This window comes from Parasteatoda tepidariorum, chromosome 7, assembly GCF_043381705.1.
Source record: "Parasteatoda tepidariorum isolate YZ-2023 chromosome 7, CAS_Ptep_4.0, whole genome shotgun sequence".
Taxonomy (NCBI): domain Eukaryota; kingdom Metazoa; phylum Arthropoda; class Arachnida; order Araneae; family Theridiidae; genus Parasteatoda; species Parasteatoda tepidariorum.
In genome coordinates, this window is record NC_092210.1 from 13367314 (window position 1) to 13388657 (window position 21344).

The 21344-nt window shown below is 28.6% G+C and overlaps 1 protein-coding gene and 1 long non-coding RNA gene across 4 annotated transcripts in view; one reads left to right on the top strand and one right to left on the bottom strand.

Moving 5' to 3' along the window:
- Positions 1–21344, bottom strand: part of LOC107457347 (uncharacterized) — a 37437-nt gene that overhangs the window by 10724 nt on the left and 5369 nt on the right. Inside the window, exon 1 of one of the 3 annotated variants that reach the window (XM_016075491.4) lies at positions 9386–9805. The exons of 1 other annotated variant lie outside the window; for it this stretch is intronic. In XM_016075491.4, coding sequence (XP_015930977.1) covers positions 9386–9396 — 11 coding nt within the window. In that variant the 5' untranslated portion in view covers positions 9397–9805. Of the gene's footprint in view, positions 1–3250; positions 3595–9385; positions 9806–21344 lie in introns of those variants that run through there. One more of the 3 variants, XM_016075490.4, reaches the window with a different exon arrangement.
- The window catches only part of LOC139425986 (uncharacterized), a 62817-nt gene continuing 51120 nt past the window's right edge, over positions 9648–21344 (top strand). The window contains exon 1 of the long non-coding RNA XR_011637199.1: positions 9648–9773. This is a non-coding gene — a long non-coding RNA (uncharacterized lncRNA). The remainder of the gene's footprint in view (positions 9774–21344) is intronic.

The following is a 21344-nucleotide window of genomic DNA, read 5'->3' on the forward strand; positions in this document are numbered from 1 at the left end:
GTGCAGTCAAAAATAAAGACAATATATAATAGATATACTCATATTATACAAGTGACCGTAAATTTAACTTTCTCCTCTTGTTCGCTTTTTCAGTTAACAGTTGTTTTGAGGTGTTTTTCAGGTTTGGCAAAAGTAGACACCTTAATATATTTATGATTAAAATGTTTAGAACAACATTTTTAAAAAAATTTTTTTAATATGCCGCATGGCTATCAAATCTGATTGTCTGCTGAATTGTAGCATTTGCTTATGCCTCAATAAACACACCATCTTGTTTATACACAACCAGCTGATTTCAGCGATCTTATTCTTCTCGAGTTGCAGATACCTAATTAGGTTTTTAATTATCCTCGGGATTTCATCTGTTTCTATTTTTTAACCCTTCGACACATAATTTTAATTAAACATATTTTTCCCACTTTTTTTCATTATTTCGTACTAATTTAAGTCAAATTAAGTGAGAAATATTTTACTTAGCATTTTAATAATTGATGGTTAGGAAACACAGCTTGAAACATCAGTTTCTTTTTCTGCGTTAAAGTTAGAATCTTCCATACACGGTTACCAAAGTTAGAATCTTCCATATTCCATGCACTTATTTCTATTTAAAAAAACAGCTATTTGTTATTGAAATTTCGTTAAGTTACAAAATCAATTATTGATAAATGTTTCAATACAAATGAAAAAATTTCAAACTACTTTTTTTGGATTTTATATTTTAGTACAAAAATAATTCAAATAATCTAACAGATTTGTTTTAGTAACTATTAGACTTTTTTTTTATAATTAGAAAATACCAATATATAGTTTGACTTGTAATTAGAGCATCAGGAACAATATATATATAAAGGCGTATATATCAAAGTCGCGAGGCGTCTTTGATGTTCTAAATCGGGAGTGGCCATGTTAACGGATAGAGTGCCACTATCTAAAGAATGAGTTATGCGTGCCACTTCTAAATGCTTAAGTCAATCTATTGTGTTCTAAACACTGAAATCAATTCGTGTTCTAAATACTGAGATCAACATGTTCTGTTCTGAAGTCTATCTGTAGTGTTCTAAATAGTGACATTAATTTGTTCTATTTCTTTAAACAACAATCAAATTAATTTGTTATTATTTAATTAAAGAAATCACATTTCCACATATTCTTTGCTTTTTGTGCAAAATAATTGGATTATTCTAACTTTCAAGGTGAATGTCACATGTTTAAGTAAATATAAAATATCTTTTGTGTCAACTTGTCAGTGTTATTCTTATCATATCTTTATTCTTTATGGGTAATAAAAAGAAAAACGTGTGTTGATCAACAAATTGAATGACGTTCATCACAGCAAATGGAAACACTTCCTCATTTGAGGCGATATAATTAATATCTCTTATTACCGACAATTTTTTCGATTCAAATTAGAGGCCTTAATGTGTATTGTTAGATACCTTTTGAAAAATGAAGTCGAAAATTATTGTTTAAGCGAATAGAAGACAAAAATTTTATCAAAATACTACGAATCACTATTTAAATGAGAAAGTACTAAAAATATCAAAACCAAATTGATTGCCAGATCCTTCGACTTTCTCGATCAATCAAACTTTTTTACTGTTTGATACCGTTTTTCTTTTTGATGATTCATCATAACGAGTCGGTGATTTAATTTGATAACATTTTAATTGCTTCATGAAATCGATCGAATGGTTTCTGAGTGAAGAAAATGTTTTAAAAAAAAGTCGTACTTTTAAATATTTATTTCACAAAGAACTATAGGACTAATTTTGTATTAACAATTAAAATTGAAAGCATTCAAAATTGCATGGAATAAAATGATGCAAAAATTTGTATACGTTACAGTTAAAAAGAATGTTCCATCATTGTTAAATTAAATAATCACAGATTATCCTAAGATTTTGTTTTTGTATGGGATTATCTTGGATAAACTAGCTTTATAATTGTGCACGGAGAAAAAAATTCTGGTTAATTTACTGTACTGTATGGTAATGATATTTCTGGTAAAAAAAACAAAAAACAATTCTGGTTGATAAAACCGAAATATAGAGCATTTAAACCATTTATATGGTAATTTTTCCGTTCATATAGTAACGGTTTACCGGAAATTCTGGTTTTTAAAATTATTATTACCACACATTAATTAAAAAAATTCAAAACAGAAAAGCAAATTTAATCGAATAAATGGTTTTAATGCTATGCTAGGGTATCTCGATGAAATTCCCAAATTTTACCACATTTACCAACTTATTAATTTTACCACATTACTTTATATCGTCTACACAAACTAATTAGAATATTTAAGAATAGTTTCTTTAACCAACCTTAGCTCGTGAGTTACTATCACTGAATCAAATGTTTAGCCAAAGTGTTTATTTTTTTTTCTCTTTTATTACTATTATTTTTCTTATAAATCCTTTACTAATAAATCCTTCAAAAGTTCTTTTTAAAAATTAAAATACCTAATCGTTTCCCTTAAGCATTTAATAGACATTCCAATGATTATTATAAAAATTACTCAAATATATTCCAAAAGCTTCTGTAAGAACGTTCGTTGTGTTTTTGTAAAGTAGTTTGCGATATTTCACTTTTATTGTAAAAAAGTTTTGGCAGAAGAAACATTTTGAACATAATTATAGCAGGATTTTATTAGCTTGAGCTAAGTATTTATTATTTCCAATATCTATAAAACTATTGTGGTACATTTCGTCGTAATATCATGATGAATGTAAATTATGTTAATTACGAATTTGTAATTGTTTATTTGAGAACGAGATATGTAAAAATATATATAATTTAAGAAACCCTTTAAAATAATTACCAAGTTTATGTTTATAAAATGTTGCAAATGCATAATTTCAGATCAAAATATAACTATCTAAGTTCTTAATATAATTTAGTGAGCAAGAATTTTTTTGTGTCAACAACTTACATTTTCATTAAGTTATCAGGTTTTAATATTTTATAAAAATAAAGTTGTCGAAGGAGTGCTAGATTTTTATCTGTTAATTGACTATTTGTGTTAAAAAAAAATTTCTGCTGACAAAACACAAAATTTTTGTCATCAAATCATTCATAACTTTTTAAAGAATGCAGATAGAGAGGTGAAATTTTTACATTGGGTTTGAAATCGTTTTCAGTTTAACTATAAACAATAAGGAAAATGTTCTATACTTTAGTCAATTTTTAAGTACTGCGATCTCTTAAACAATTCAATAAGATATAATAAAAAAAATGTAAATATGCTTACCTCCTACTTCTTCTAACCGAATATAGAAAAGCCATTTTTTGTCTCAATTTAGTCGACGCTGTTAAATTTTTGGTTCGAAAAACTGATACATTGATAAACCTTTCATCTTTACAATCTTATCGTTTGATTAAATTTGATTGTCGTCATTGGCAACATAGCTTTACATCTAAGAATTGTTATTTTATAAAAATAAATTATAAAAACAGCTCTTTTGACGATTTAAAACGTTTAAAAGAAAAAAAGACCCAAATGGATTTTGTTTGCAATATAGGGATGAAATAATGGAATGAGGAATTCAATTACTACTTGTAAAATATGGATGTTACTATATTTTGTCAAGAAGTGTAATGAAAAATATATCTCAAAAGTTATTTTTATGTTTTTTGATAACATTATCTTCTGCTAAATAGATAGTTCTTGACGTCTTTCGGCAAAGACTTTAAAATAAAAATAAGTTTTAATTGTTTCTGTTTTTCTTCCTTATCAAGGAGATAATTATCAGATTTATTTAAAGAATATTTTAAATCAAGATATAAAAAAGGGGTGGGGGATTCGTGATAATATCTCTTCTCTTTAAGTGCAATAGTTTGAAATTTCAAATGCCGATAATGTTTTTCACCAAACACTTTAAGACTTTACACATACACATTATGAAAATAATTGCTACGCTTCTTAAATTATGAATAATCAGTTATTAATAGAATTATTAACTTGGAAAAAATATTGTTTAATTCAGTTACCTAGATGAATAATTGTTGAATAACACTTAAATGTTATTAAGGAATTGATTTAAATTATGAAGAATAGTCTCAATAATGAACCATTGTTTCATTATAAGCAATTGCTTCAATAAACTCAGATTTGCTTAGAATAAACTTTTTACAACTGAAATACATTATTAAAATAGTTATATAATTGGTTAAATATTGGATAATTTATTAATAATGAAATTATATCATGAATAATAATTGTTTAAGACAATAATTCAGATAAATAATTGTTTCATAATTGCTCTTAACTTTTGAAAATTGCTTGAATCGATGAAGTATTTTATTATGAGAAATTATTTTCTTAATGAAAAATTGTTGAAATAATTAAGAATTTAAATCATTGGTTTTTGATGAAAAATACTTCATTGAACATTATAGGGTAATGGATAATGTCAAGTCGTAATAGATAATGTTCAGTAATGTCGTAATGGATAATTGATAATGTTCAGGTCCATAATATATTTGAACTTTTTGGAAGAAAAAAAAAAGATAAATAGTGCATTTTTATTGTTCCTGTTTTTTGTCCTTATTAAAAAGATATTTGAATATTTATTTAAGGAATATTTTGTACCATGACACTGATCAAGATATTAATCATTAATCAAGATGTTGTGGCAATAGCTTCTCTTTTTGTTATTGAGGTGCAATAGTTTGAAATTATACAGGGCAATGAAGTAGCAGATTGTTTTCAATTAACGCTTCAAAACTCTACAATATGCGCCATAAAATAATTACATTGCATATAATTATACGCTTAATCATGCATAATTGAATAGTAAAATTACGCTAAAAGAACAAATCTTTTGTTGCATTGATACAAATACTTGATCTTGAATAATTCGGGAGGGGGAATTTCAAATCTGAAATTTGTTTTGCTCCTACAGTTTCAGATTTTTCAAAATATTATTTCTAATCTACTTTTAGTCGTCGAAATGTACAAGTTTTAAAAACGGTATATTTTACAGGGGGTCATGTGTATGATTGCGACATACTTTTAAGGGAGTTAAGGCATATAATCAGGATTAAAAATGCATACAAAACCATGCCCGAAAATGTCGTCGTACACGGCTAGGGGTGCTTCTATATCATAACCTGTTCAAAAGTTCACGAAAAGAAAGTTCATAATAAGGAAAACACCCCTAGCAGCGTATGACGACAGGTAAGAGTTTCCATCCAATTTTAATCCAGATGATGTGCCCTCAAAGTCCAACATTTACGCGATCGCCTGTTACATGTAACGTTTTTAACCTTGTACATTTTGTCAAAAACTAGTTTTAAAATGTCATTTAAAAAAGACAGTTGCTTGCAGAGAAAAACCAATTTGATATCTACAGTACGGAAATATACAAGATCTATTGAAAAATCTTTTGCAACAGAAATTTTTTCCTCCCCCCAGTGTTATCCAGGTAAATAAATGTTTAATAACTGCCTTTGAAAAACTGTTTCGCTCTTTTGAAAAATTGTTTCAAATTGCCTAATAGACAGTTGTTTAATATAATCTCTATTTGATATAATCTTGTTCCAAAATGATAGATTGGGTCTACACTGTAAAACATTTCTTTTGCAAAATTACTGTAAAGATTACTGGCACACAAGATGCTTTACTCACCTCATTGGGCGTACGCCTCCCAATGAGGTGACCCAAGTTCGAATCCCAACGATGGCTGATTGATACGAATTCTGCTCTCGGCTGGTACAGACTACAGTGTTGACGTAATATATTCCTAGTGGTTGGTGGATCGTGGGTTAGAATACCCTTACTCTCGGGATAACCATGTGAAGGTTTTGTGTTATTTACTCTCCGCGCAACGCAAATGCAGATTAGTTTCTGTAAAAAACCCATAATTTGCATTAATTCTTGATCCAGGAGTTTCTTTATCTTCTGGGATGGGTTCAAAAAAGCATGGCTACAGAATTGAACATTGATAGTCGTAAACCTAGAAATGAGTTGACTGTTTAACGCCGGCTATAAAGTAATTCTTGCGTACAATACGCTTGCTATAGTAATACACAAAAGAAATGGAGATAATCTTAATATAAAAAACTTTGACTTTGTTAAAAAGTAGTAGATTTAATAAAAAAATGTGATTAGTTAGTGCCACTTAGAACACTTTTCTAAGAAGTTTCAGTGGAATCAATAAATGTTTATTTATATCAAACCTTATTTTAATTTGCCCCTAATTAAAGATTTCTCCTTCTCTGCGCAAATGTATTAAGTAAAACTGATATCAGTTCGCTAATAATATATTAATAAATAAAATTTATTTTCCCTCTTTTGTATTTTGAAATTTTTATCAACCGTATGCAGTCCGAGATTTTAAGAACAGGGGTCTGTCCAGACATTTTGTAAAAGGTCCGGTTTTCGTGAAATTGTGAAAAAATTACTCACATTCTTTCAACTAGGGCCTGCTTTTATGAATTTGTGCAAATAAGGTCCGGTTATAGCAAAAAACTTTTTCAAGGAGTTTTTAAATTGTAAATAGATACAAGATTATGCTCGGCACTGTAAAATTATAGTAAAAAATTAAATTTTCAAAAATAAACAGCAATTGCTGCTTCTAAATTAAGAGATGCAACATACAAATATTTGGTATTTAGCTTATACTGCTGAACGCAGAATATTCATTTCGGACGAATAATGGAAGAATCGTCTGCAGAAGACAAAACTTAATTCGTTTACATCCATCTTTCTTGTTTTCTGCCCTGGNTCAGTTAGCATTTTTTTACCGAAATGCAGTAATTCTCTTTCGTTTAATACATATCTTTTGAGAGAGTAGTCAAGAGGGACTTTTATCGTTATTCTATTTTAAAGATAAGCATCTTCAAAATAGTAAATAAATTACGTATCACAAAAACCTTAATTTTCTGTAATTTAAATGTAAAATAAAAGTCGTTAAAGGGGGCGCTGGTGGCGATAGTTAAATTTTGTTGTTGTTGGTCATATCAAACACCAATAAGCAATCAATAATAATCGCTGCTTATTATTTTTAATAATCTGTTTAATCAGAGCCTTGGTGGCCCAGAAGATTGTGAGCTCGCCTCTCCATCAGGTGACCTGGGTTTGAATCCCAGCAAAAGTGGGCCCTCTCCCTAGAAGGCCCCCCAGCACAGATCAATTTAGTAGTCCGACGTAACGAACATAAACCGCGCAGTGAATAAAAAATAAGAAAGATGTCATTACGTTTGGACTACTAAAGGATTCTTGTTTATAGGAATCTTTTCTAGGAGGTAGTGACCTGTCGCACCGACCAATCTGTTGACGTAAAATATCCTCAGGGAAAGAAAAGTCACGGGTTAGAGCAGCGATTCTCAACCACTGTGCCGCGGAACTTTTGTGTGCCGCCAAATTCGTAAAATGTGCCGCCAAATATTAGAAATGATACAATAAAAATTAATTATTATTTAATAATTTTATTATGAGTACAGCTTAAATTAAAGAAAAGTGTGTATACATATATATATATATATATATATATACTTTTTTAAACTTTTTTTTTTTGTTTAAACCAATTTTTTTTTATTTTTAAAAATAAAATGTCAAATAATTTTTTAAGCGCTAAATGAAAATGAACTAAACCATTCAACAAAAGTATTTAAAGGTATTTCATTTAGCCAATAAATAATTTTTTCAATAAAAAATTTTAAATGTGCACTTTCAAAATATAACTATCTTTAAATTTTGAGATTATTGAAACCCTACTTTAAATTTATTTCTTTAAAGAAGCCTTGAATTCGATTGCAAATTTTATTTAAATATTTGATCAAGGGATCATTAACTAATATAGGCTATTTTTTTCTAGAGTAACATAGAAATTTCCTATACTTTGATTTCTAATTATTATAAGTAGCTCAGTGTATCATTAATTAAATTTTATTGAAAACTTTTAAAACATTCTATTCTGAATAAAGTAACTGTGAAATTAAAGATAGTATATTTTATTATTCTTTTACTTTCTTTACTTGCGCACTTACTTGTGTACTTACGCAGAACAACTTTTTTTTAGTTTGCTAGCTCTTTTTAAAAGCCGTCTTTTAAGTGTATACTGCACACAAAAAATGTCCTGCCTGATTTTTAAGAAAAGTTCTAAACATAAACCAAAAAATAAAGTACAGAGCTCTGGCAAGCACGTCATTTTCATTTATGCTCCTGATTATATCAAGCATAGTGTGCCATTAACAAGATAAAAAAATGTTTTTCTTACTTTTTTTTTAATCAATAATTACATTATTTAACTAATTTTAAAAACCATCGGAGAAAGTGGATTCGGTGATGGCGGTCTGCTTTATTTTAATTATTTTGTGATTTTATCTTAAGATTTAACTTTAAATTTGTTTTTATGTATATATACATTTACAAGAATGCAATGAAACGCAAACATTTAAAAATTTCATATTTATGTTTTTTCGAAGTAATACAAATTCTCATTAGCTTTTAAATCTAAAATTAAAAACTCTTTTTTCCTGAGAAAATGTTATATTTTTTCATTTGGTTTTATTCAAACTATTTATACATATATAATAAAAGAATTATGTATGCATTAAAAAATAAAATTTTTGAAAATAGTTTTTTAAAAATAGTCTGGCTTTATTATTTTAATAAAACTATTAGTTTAAACCACCTTGGTTTACACCAGCCAACACATTGATCAATGTTAAGGGCCAAAATAACACCACTTCAACATATCTATTCCCAAAAGCAAAAATACCTTTCAAATAAATCGAGAATTTCTCCAAAACTAAATACCGTATAAAAATAATGTATATTTTTTCTGTTTTTGGCCATAAGATCTGCGTAAACTTTGTATAAGTGCTTTTATAGATAGTACAATCATCTATCAGTATTAAAGGCCAAAGGAACTCCTCTACGACAACATATAAATTTCCAAAAACATAAAATATTTTTCAATTATCAAGTCCTCTTTATTTTTAAAAATCAAAACTTTTCCAGAATACTTTGCTTGACTACCGTAAAAATAGTACATCTTTTTCCTGCTGTTGGGCCATAGTACAGATACGAAGTTTTCCCGTATACTTCGTATCAGTACTTTGTCCATCCATGTATCAGTATAAGGGCCAAAGTAACTCCTGTTAACGACCAATAAAAGTATTCTCTTTATTCGCATAATTTTCACCGAACGTAGTTTTTTCAAACTGATTTTGTTGTTTTAATACTTAATCGTTTAAGTAATGTGTAGCACAAATTTATATAAATATGCAATTATTTTGATAAAATTACCCCCGTGGAATTATACGAAATAAACTAATATGCTATAGAAATCAGCTATAGTAAAAGTCTTTGAAGAGATAAAACTAAACATAAATAATTGAGATTTTTAAACGAAATGGACTAATAAATCACCCATACCTTAATATCATCTCTTGATTGTTGGCATCTTTGGTGTTGCATGCATCAGTATCAACCAAAAGTTATCAATACAAACATTAACTCAGTTAATAAGCAACGAAACAAAAAATCGCCAAAAAAAAGTCTTCTCTGTATCACAACAGTTCCTTCTCCGTTCCAATTACATTAAGAACTGTCTCTCTCTATGTAATCAAAGAATTTACAACTTCGTTGTTCCAGGAAATTTATGAACTTTTCCCCTTCAGCTGGCGTATAAAATCATAATAAAGAAGCTCGGATCGGGAAAAAATAATGTCATTTCTTTCACATGCCATCGCCAAGTGTCAAAAATGTTGGCACTAAAATTACAGTCAGAATAGTTTGTGTTAATTGAGCGTCTCTTTCTGATGTAAGTATTGTTTCTTCTTTAAAATATTACTTTCAACTACTTGAGAATTTTTTTTTATACTTGTGATGTAATAAAAATGTATACACAAAATAGGCGTGAATTTGGTTCGACGGAAGTCATTAAATTCTGACTATCGCCAACGGAAGTTGTAAGTCGGAAAGAAAGCAAGATAATTTTTTTTTCATCTCAGTAAAATATTTATAAGTTTATGTATCTTTAAGTTAAAGCTAAAGTGTAGAAATCTGTTACTCTGCGAATTATCTAGCTAATGTGCAGATTTACGAAAGGGATCTCTTGAAGTGCCAAAATTTTTTTTTTCCATTTCTCAATCTACCCAGGAAATCTGAGTTCTAACTAGATAATCTGCACATTATCTACTACGTCCTCGTTAAAGTGCAAATAAGATCTTTGCAGAAGCAACAGCAACGTTTCAATACGCCTAAATTAGCATAAAGTTATTTATTTATTTTTTACCTTCTAGAATATCAAGTTAGTACTATCAAACAATCAACACAATTATTCATAGCCTACAGATAATCTAGCCTAGCCTACCTAGATAATCTGCACATTATCTACTATACACTCGTTAAAGTATAAATTAGATCTTAGCTCAGGGGTCTGTCCAGACATTTTGTGAAAGGTCCGTTTTTCGTGAAATTGTGAAAAAATTACTCACATTCTTTCAACCAGGGTCCGCTTTTATGAATTTGTGCAAATAGGGTCCGTTGTTGCAAAAAAAAATTTTTTTCAAGGAGTTTTTAAATTGTAAACACATACAAGATTATGCTCAACACTGTAAAATTATAATTAGAAAAATTAAATTTTAAAAAATAAACAACAATTGCTGCTTCTAAATTAGAGATGCAACTTACAAATATTTGGTATTTAGCCTATACTGCTGAACGCAGAATATTCATTTCGGACGAATGATGGAAGAAACGTCTGCCGAAGACAAAACTTAATTTATTTACATCCATCTTTCTTGTTTTCTGCTCTGGGAAGGGTTTATTCGATTAACAAAATAATAATGAACATAAACAAATTTGTGAAGGGTCCGATTAAAAGAAAAATCATTTTGTGAAGGGTCCGTTTTTAAGTTAAAATATTTTGTGAAGGGTCCGTTTTTATGAAAAGATATTTTGTGAAGGGTCCGTTAACGGACCCAAATTTCTTCTAAACAGACCCCTGTCTTAGCTGGAGTAACAGCAACGTTTCTGTACGCTTAAATTAACATAATGGTACTTATTTATTTTTTGCCATCTAGAAAATCAAGTTGCTACAATCAAACGATCAATACATTTGTTCATAGGCTATAGGTCATTATCAGCCTAGCCTACCTAGATAATCTGCCTCATTAAAATACAAACAAGATCATTGCTTTGCAAAAGCAATGTTTTTGTTCGCTTGCATTAACATAATGTTATTTATTATTTTTTTCTATCTATAAAATCAAGCTGCTACAAACAAGCAATCAACACATTAGTTGATTGAATCAATCATCAATCACTTTAAAAAATATAATAAGAATATTCAAATATTTTAAAATATTATTACAATGAAGCAAATTATATAGCGTATTGTCATTTATTTATTTTTCAGTATCTAAAGAATCAAATCAATCAAGCAATCAGTTAATAAAATGAGAGAAATTAATTTCGATTTTCAACGATACGTAAACCATTAATGCGCATATTCTCTAGGTAAATTGCTAAAAACTTTTGATTCCCCTTTGTCATTACTTTGTTAATCTGCAGATTAGCTAGGTAATGTTAACATGTTAACCACTTTTGAGATTTATTTGTAACATTTATCCAAAACAGCAGAAATATAAATATTCAAGTGGAACAAAAAATATTGTATTTAATTGTTTCTGTTTTTAGTTTTTTCTATTTTTCAATGTCTGACGAATCAAATCAATCAAACAATCAGCCTATCGGTTGATAAAATGGGAGAAATTAACTTTGAACTTTAACGATACGGAAACCATTAATGCGCATATTCCTAAGGTAAATTGCGGAAAACATATGATTCCCCTTTTTAACGGATTACCTAGTTAATCTGCAGATTAGCTTGGTAATGTTAAGAACTTTTGAGATTTATCGGTAGCATTTACCCAAAACAACAAAAATATAAATATCCAAATGTAACAAAAAATGTTGTATTGTAATTGTTTCTATTTTTAGATATTGATATACGGGTACCTTATGCTAATTTGTTAAAATTATACCCGTTGATGTAAATGATTTAATACTAATGTTATTGAAAAATTACGTTTAAAAAGAAATCTTTGAACATTTAGTATGATGCAATCTGTGTTATGAAAAGTAACAATAAGTAAAAATGTTCACTCAAAAATAATTATTGTTGGAATAGTTCGCTCTTTTCTGTCTCTTAAGGCTCAAGGAAATTTATTTTTTTTAGTCGTTTATAATTTTTTCTTTTGGATAATGGCCGTCTTGCTCTGTGTTAAATAAAAAAGGAAGAAAAAACAATTTGGTGAATTTACCTGCTCCGACAAACCGAAAAATTCCGTTTATATCGGTGGTACTTATGAATTTCTTATTTAGACACGCTTTGATGTTTCTTTTCGAAAATGTGATCAATAATTTTTTCCAAATAATTATGTGTATTTCAAAGTCTTTTAAATCTTTTAAATTCTTTAATCTTTAATCAAAATTGCACCCTGCAAATTCCGCATCATAATTGAAAACGTAAATCGCCAACAACGCAAGCTGCACAAAGAAACAAATTTTTGGAAAAATTTCAGTACTGTGAAGTAATATCATTTCTGGTAAAGAAAAAAAACATAATTCTCGTTAACGAAACCGAAATATACGGTATTTAAACCATTCATTTGGTAATTATATTTCCGTTCATATGGTAACGGTTTACTGGAAATTCTAGTTTCATAATTATAGTTCTTACTACCACACATTTAGTAAAAAATACAAAACTGAAAAGTAAATTTTACCAAAAAAGAATGGTTTTTATGTTATTCTTTAAATTATCATGATAAAATTACGAAATTTTATCTTACATTATGAAACCATATTTTATTGTTAATTTTACCAAAAGCACTTCAATAAAAATTATCGAGCTTTTTGGTGAAATTTTCCTTATTCTAGAAGTTTTGACCACATTTTTTTTTCAGTGAGCTATTCATTATTCCTGATTATAATGAAACAATGTTTTAAAACTCACATATAAGCTGTTTTTAAATATTATTTTTCTTATTTAATAACAATTTTTAGGTATAGTTTTTTTTGGATCATCATTTTATGTAATTTTCATTATTCTAAACATTATAAAGAACAGACTCATAAAATAATTTAATTGAATTCTAATTATTGTCCTCATTTAAAATATAATTTTCAAATTGCATTTTAATCATTACAGTGATACGTAAATTACTGCGCTAATGTAAAAGGATTATTCAAGTGAAAAAAAGGGGGAACGTTACGCTATATATAAATAAAGCTAAAATAACATGAAGAAAAAACACAAATAATTTATAAACAAATCATATTTGACTGTTTATATGATATTATTTGTATTTTTTAACGTTGTTTTGCTTTATTCGTAGAAAGATTATTTCTGAAAATACATTATTAATATATATTTTTATTCGTTGATTTACGTCAAATTATTAATCAGACTGACAGTAAGCAAAGACGTTATTACCATAAAATTAAAGGAGTTTCTTATGTATGAGATGACCAAATATCAGCAGAGAATCGCACTTATTCAGAATTATTCAATTTATTGACTCATTCCACGAGCACGATAGCCATGAAATATCGTGATATTATTCTCACTTAAAGGTAAACCGTATAAAAATACAACCCTACGATCGAAATCCACCTGTTGTTAGTTGTTACGACTCACAGCGAAAAACACTGGTGTACAAATTTCAACCTAATAGTCAGAGATAAATTAATCGATAGGTTAAAAATTGAATCTTTCCTCACACGTGTTTTCGATTGTAGCCAGAAACAGCGCAGCAAACTATCAGTCATTTTTATATGTTTTTATATTTTGCTTAAGTTATCTGAAAAACGTGATATTATTCTTACATAAAGGTAGACCGGATAAAAATACACTCCTACGATCGAAATCCACCTGTTGTTGTTACGATAAACAACGGAAAGCACTCCTATTCAAATCTGAACGTAAAATATTGAGATAAAGTGATCGATAGGTTAAAAATTGTAACTTTACTTAGAAGTGTTTTCGATTGCAGCCAGAGAGACAACGCAACAAACTGTTCAATATGTGTTAGTTTCCATATAGGTTCTAAGTTTCCATATTGTAAATAAAATAAGTAAAATATGTAGTAAGAAAATATGTGTTATAAGTTTCATGTTTTCTTTAAGTAATCTGCAAACGCAAGTTGTTAGTCTACCGATCTGATCGTGGGGCGTTAAGGCTTAAAACGTATAACTTTTAAAATTTTATTTTAATAATAGATAAATATGCAGTGCAAATGATAGAAAAATAATTATAGTTAATTATTAAATTATTATATCACTTCTCTGTAGCAATGTATGACTAAAAATTTGTGATTTCAGTAGATTTTTTGTCCTCGGTTAATCAGATTTAAAATACTTTACCTCAGGGGTATTTTAATCATTTTGCTGCACTATTTCCATAACGGCATAACCGAGAATCACTTAGTGCAGCGGTTTCCTATTTTTTTTTTTGGCTACGGAATTCTAAATTATGAATTTCATGGCGGAACCCCAGAACCTTCAAGTGGAACCCTGAGATTATAAATTAAGTGTGTGAAGACACATATGATGGTGATGGGCTGGTGTGTGTCTGCGATCCTGATAGGGATTCCCAAGCAGGACAGGTCAAAGGTGAGTCACCAGACGAAGCGAGACACTCTGGCCCTCCTGGTTGGGGGTTAGTTGTGAGGTTGGCAATTCCACCTCGTAAAAAAAGACTGCTGTTCAGAAATCTCAGGTAGCAAAAACCGGAAGGATCACACCTAGACATCTGAGAAATTCGTATTCTAGAACTTCACATTGAGAAATCTGATGGAAGAAATCGTCAGAAATCCTGTTAAAAATATTCCTTCCAAACACCAGAGGGAAAAAGAAAAAGAGGAGGACTTGGAGGGAAAAGATGGTTAGATGGAGTGGAGAAAAAGGTTAAAAAACTTGGGAGTTATCAGATGGATAAATATAGCATCAAATATATCTAGATGGGGTATACTGACTGAGACGGCCTTGGCCGGTAACTGGCTGTAGTGCCTAAGAAGAAGAGAAATATGAAAGTATTGACTAATTAAAGGCTACTTCATTTTGAATGTATTTAATAAAAGGAATGAAAATTTTTCATAGTTTAATAATTTATAATCTTAATTTGGGTAGGCTGAAAATAAATAAAATAAACCGAATTATGATTTTTGTTGAAATGAAAAGTAAAAAAAAACTGCTATAAACGCTAAAAATCGTTATAAGTGTGTAGTGTGCGGCGTAGCTACCACTATAAATATTAAATACTGTATCACTAGTATATAAGACATGTTAACTTGATTCTATCCTGAGGTACCTTTTGATAGATGAAGGTTGGCCTAGTCCATAAATATAATTCCCTCCAATGGTTACCTGGACGTGATAAGAACTTGCCAATATTGATTGATGACCCACATTAAAGCAGTTGATTTGCTTAAAAATATACTGCTCAAGGGAAAAAAATCCGCTGAAATAAATAAAGTCTTCCGGTTAATAAACAATATGGAAGAAAAAATAATAATGAGCGAAATGCTGTAAAACAAAAATGAAGGGAAAAAAATGAGCGAAATGCTATAAACAAAACAAAAATGAAGAAAAAAGATAATGAGCAAAAATTTTATAAATAAATAAACAGCATGAATCAACTAGTGGTATCCGTTCATCGAATTCTATCCCAGATAAAATTCTGGAAGGGGAGAAATGTGGTGTAACTACCACTATAAGTATTAAATACCGAATCACTAGTATATAAGACATGTTAACTTGATTCCATCTTGAAGTACCTTTCGATAGATGAAGGTTGGCATAGTCCATAAATATAATTCCCCACAAGAGTATCTACCACTACAAAAATATAGTTCCAATCCACTAGCAAATAAGACATGTTAACTCGATTCTATGGTGAGGTACTTTATCATAGATGAAGGTTGACATTGTCGATTATTACTCCCTCTCCCCACATTGATGACCAGGACGTGATGTGAACACGTAACATATTATTAGCGAATTTAGCTTTTTGATTTTGATTTGAAAAGTGTGATGGTCAGGCTACCGAAATGTTTAAAAAAATTAATGGATAATTAATTTGATATAAATATAATAACAGATTTCAAAAATGTTTTAAAAAAAGTTCTAACTCTCGGAACCCTTTCAACTTTCCACGGAATCCTGGGATTCCGAGGGACATCATTCAAGAATCCCTAACCTAGTGCAATGCAACTTACAATACGAAAGATTGCATGCATGCACAGTGAGCAAAATAAAAAGCGGAACACCTTAAAGACTTTTTATATATTTATCCGATAGTCACTTACAAGGATACAATTTAATTGGTTCGAGAGGAATACTTTAAATATGTTAATAAATTTGGGGAGACAATATTTTTAGTTACAATTAGATACAGTAGCGGACTCTCATTTGGATTTCTGACTCTTAAAATACAAGAGGTAGCAATAAATTAAAAATATATGGTCCTAATAATTTAGGTAAGAGAGCGGGCAATTGTCTGGACCCTCAAAATTAATAATAAAAAAAGTTTTAAATATTTATTTCTTAAGAACAGAACCGATTTCATTTGAAATTTTTATATTGTTATTTAAAATCACGTCGATAAAAATTATTTAAACATTTATATGTTATTTAATTCAGAAACATTTTTAAAGCAAATGATTACCAAAACATTTTTGAGTCGAATTTTCTTCGAATAAACGATATTTATAACTAAGTGCAAAAAATTATTTCCTTATCTTAAATAGTTACAGAGAGGAGGTGATACTTTTCATAAATATTTTTTTACAACTTTGTGAAAAATTCTTGAAACTTTTGACCACTCTTATATAAGTTTGTGACTATCGTCCCTTCATATGTTGATGGTTAAAAATCTGTCAAAAAAACAAAAAAAAAAAAAAAAAAGGGGNAAAAAAAAAAAAAAAAAAAAAAAAGAGGCATGTTTATTTAGAGAAAGTATTTTTTTTTCTACCTGACTTTGTAGCTTAAAATATCATCTGCGCAATTATTTTTAGTATATTTGAAGTTAATCTTGATTACCTTTAAGATTTATTTTTAGGTTATGCGAAAATCCAATCATTAGACCAAAAGTTATTAGGATGTTACTTTTTTTTATGTGGGTATTCCATTATTAAAGTTTTTTATTTCAGTCGCCATGTGTCTAAAGCGCTTTAATGAGGGAAGAAAGGAATATGGTTAGAGGAAATAGTCAATTAAAAAGTATAGTAAAAGTTGCTACGCTGCTGCATTTATTCGACGGGAAATGTGCTATTTTAAATGTTGTAAATTTTATTAAGGGAAAGTAGTGTTTAAAACTTTACCTTATATCTTATTAATAAACATTTCCTAGGTACTTTGTGAAAAATTTCAAAAGTCTTTGTCTACTATTTGAAACACAAAAGTTCCTTATGGCGTCTAAATGTATATATTTAAATTTTACAGGCCTTATTAAACATGTAAATCACCTACTAAATTGGAAACCTAATAAATTTTTGTTACAGTCCTTGATATTTCACAGTCTATTGTTTACTGGAAATGAAAAATGAAGCGAAGGAATAATTAATTTTAATTACCAGAAATTCATTGTACAAAACTCCAATTCTTATTTATATTTCTCATTTTAAATATTTAATAAAAATTTAAGAAATAGGAAATTTAAGGAATATAACATTACAAATTATGCTTTTATAAGATTGATTGAATTACATTTTATACATTTTACGGATTCAATTTAACTTTTAAACACGTATATATGTATAGACACTTCGAAATTTATGAAATTAAACTTATCATATTTGATCTGGTTTTTAATAAAAAAATGCCCTTCGATGCATTTTCAAAATCATATCAATACAAAAAAACATTATTATATTTAGTCTGTTGAAGGAAGATTAAAAAAAAAGTCATTTCTCCTACGAACGCTTCTTCTATTACTAAAATCGAGTTTCACTTCGAAGCTGCTTGGTGGGGCAACAGTCATACAGAGTGATTTGAAAAAGCATGGACGCAGTCAAATATCGCAAGAAATACGAATTGGATTAAAAATATTAAAATCGCATACAAATCAACTTTACTAACCTGGTCCCAACCTCATCCCTTGTAGTTCAGTTTCAAAATTTTAGACATAAATCTCCATTTTTTGTTTTAAAATTGTAAATTGAAATTTTCTAAAAAAATTTACTCTGATTTAAGTTATAAGTTGACTTTTTTTAATTCATAGATGGTGCTGTAATCACAAAACGAAACTTTGCTATGAACTGTTTAATATGGAGATGTCTCCATGTATGTTAGATCGAAAAAGAAAAAAAAACAAAGATGTGTTTAATATTCTGAAAAACCTATCTAATGACACCAAATTCAACGCTAATCTCATCTCATCACTTCCCCGCTAATCTCAAAAGATTGAACGGGGTAGAATTTTCAATTTTTTGAAAATTATTTACACGTGTATTTTTAAGTTTTCAATACGATGCATAATTCTATGGATATTTATAACATTTCAATGCTTTTTCGACATCCTATATGACAGGACACAAAATGAATGCGTACATAGAGAAAAAAAATTCTGATAAAATTTTCATGTCGTATGGTGATGACATTTTTGGTAAAAAAAGAAAACAAAAAAAAAACAACAACAACATAAAACCAAAATATATGGTATTGAAATCCAAACCAAAATGTATGGTATTAAACCAAATGTATGGTATTAAACCAAAATGTATGATATTTAAATGTATGGTATTCATTTGATAATTTCTGCGTTTATATGATAACGGTTTACTAGAAATTCTGGTTTTCAAAATTGTATTTTTTTATTACCAGAAAAAACACATAGCTGAAAAGTAAATTTAAAACACATAAATGGTATTAACGCCATGCTCTAAAAGGTAGCACAATATAATTTTATAACCGTCGTTGAACAGCCGACCTAATTTATAGTTTACGACTACCAATGATCAACTCCGGAGCCTTATAATTTTGAAACCAATATAGAAGACAAGGGAACTTCTGTACTATGCACTAGAAAAAAATTTGCCATCGTGGTGAACTTTTCGATGGAACTAAGCCGCATTTGTGTTACATGGAGTTATTACAATTTAGTCCGTTTACGGTTACGGTCCGTTTACGGCCATGCTTTAAGATATCATTATGAAATTAATAAATTTTACGACATTTTCGTAGTTTTATCACGTATTATGAATATTTTATTGCTAATTTTACCAAAATTATTATCAATGTTCTTTAGAAAAAAAATTACCGAGATTTTTGGTGTTCCCATACAGCCAGAAGCACTTATATAAATAAATTTTAACCATGTTTTGGTAGTTTTGACCAAAATTCTTTTCTCAGTGTACAAAGGAAAATGAAGGTGATGACAGTTTGGTGATGAAGATTGTAATGATTTTTCGAAAATTCTTAAATAGATTTTTGACATTTTATTATTTTTTTTTTGTTGCTATTTTTCAAAAAATCTTTTAAAAAACATTCCATTTTCAACTAAAACGAAACATTTCATGGAATACTCATATTATTTCATTATAAAAGATTCTCATTTCATGAGAAATTTTAAATAGCCTTGAGTAAGGAGAATATGTTTTTGAGTTATTAAAATATTTAGAAAATATTAATGAGATTTTTTGTACTGTGGGGTTATTTTCAAAGTGGAAACTCAAAGCTTGTTTACTTTAAAACCTTTTTTTACTTGGACAGTGTCAAAACGTTTTGTTTGAATCTAAAAAAAAATGGTTTGATACTTGAAATAGAGATTAGGTGAGTTTTATTCTTTCATTATTAAGAGCATTATTCATTATTATTGAAAATTTACAGGGTAACAAGAGTCAAGAAATAACATGGACAAATATATTTTTACTTACATATACGATTTAAGCACAATAATTTTCTTTTTTTACCGTAAAATCTATCTTTATTGGAACATATAGTGGAACAAAAAAAAAAAAAAAAAAAAAATTAAANAAAAAAAAAAAAAAAAAAAAAAAAAAAAGACATAGCACAATTTTTATAGTAATAATTACCGTAAAATCTCTGATTCACTCAAATTAAATAAATATCACAGCAAAAATTACGATAAAAAATTTTACGGCTGAATTGGAGTTTACTGTAAAATTGGATTTTACGGATGATACACCCAAAGTACCGGTACTTTATATCCTAGTTTGATCCGGAATTTTTTACAGTACACCTGTATGTTACAAGAAATGCTAAAGTTATGAAACGTCCTAAGATGCTTCTAAGATAAACCAAACGGGAAAATGCATTAGATTCAAGTCTGGTGAATAAGGTGAGCTTTCTTGTGCTTTAATAAATCCAGGAATTTGTACCTTGTACAAATCCCTGGTTTGTATTAAGAGTTTTAGCTCTGTGAAGAGGAGCAAAATTCTGTTAAAAAATCCATTTTGGTGTCCAAAGGACTCTAATAAACGTAGCAACAAAACAACTTCTAAAATGAGTTTATGATATGTTGTGATAAAAATAATTTATATAAAACAACTTATTTTTTATCCTACATTTATCAATAAACTATATCAAAGTTACTTAATAAAAACAATTCCAAGTCATTCAACAAAACTTTCAAAAATTACTTATTTAATAATAAATAGTGAACCATTTGAAATTTTGAAACAAAATTCAATTGTAGTATAGGTCTGATGATTTGTCTAGTATTATTTTAAGTTTTTAATGGGATTATAATGTTACTAATTTTTCTTGTTGTAGTAAACAAAGAAATTTTTACGCCATTTTTAATACGTATACACTTGATGTCTTATATTGAGTACCTTAAGTTGATGGAATATATTTAAAATCCTGAATAAGATGAAAACATTTCCGTATGATGCGTAATAGCAAAGCGTTTCATAAGCAAATTAAAAAAACAAACTAACTAAAATATTTATTTGTATAATGAATGATGTCATTCGCAATAAAGACATGCCTTATTGAATCCAATCCAATTATTTATTGTTTGAAGAGGTTATTGCACTCTTTTGGCATAGGGAAGTGCATTATGATGTCTTGTTTGGTTCGAACATAACAATAAAATAATGCATATAAAGTCTATAATAATTTCAATTTCTTTTTATTGTCTTCGTACGTAATTTCATTTGTGTATTCGATTCTAATTTTTATACTCCATCAGATGTTTACGTCGATTATCAATTTTCGGAGAGTAGGCACTTCATTTACGTCGCACTAGGGCATTAGACTAGGCACTAGCGCATTTACTAGGGCACTATACTAGAAAGCACTCCTTTTTGCGGATATAATCGTGTGAGCTGATGAAAAGATTATATATAGAGACTTACATCTT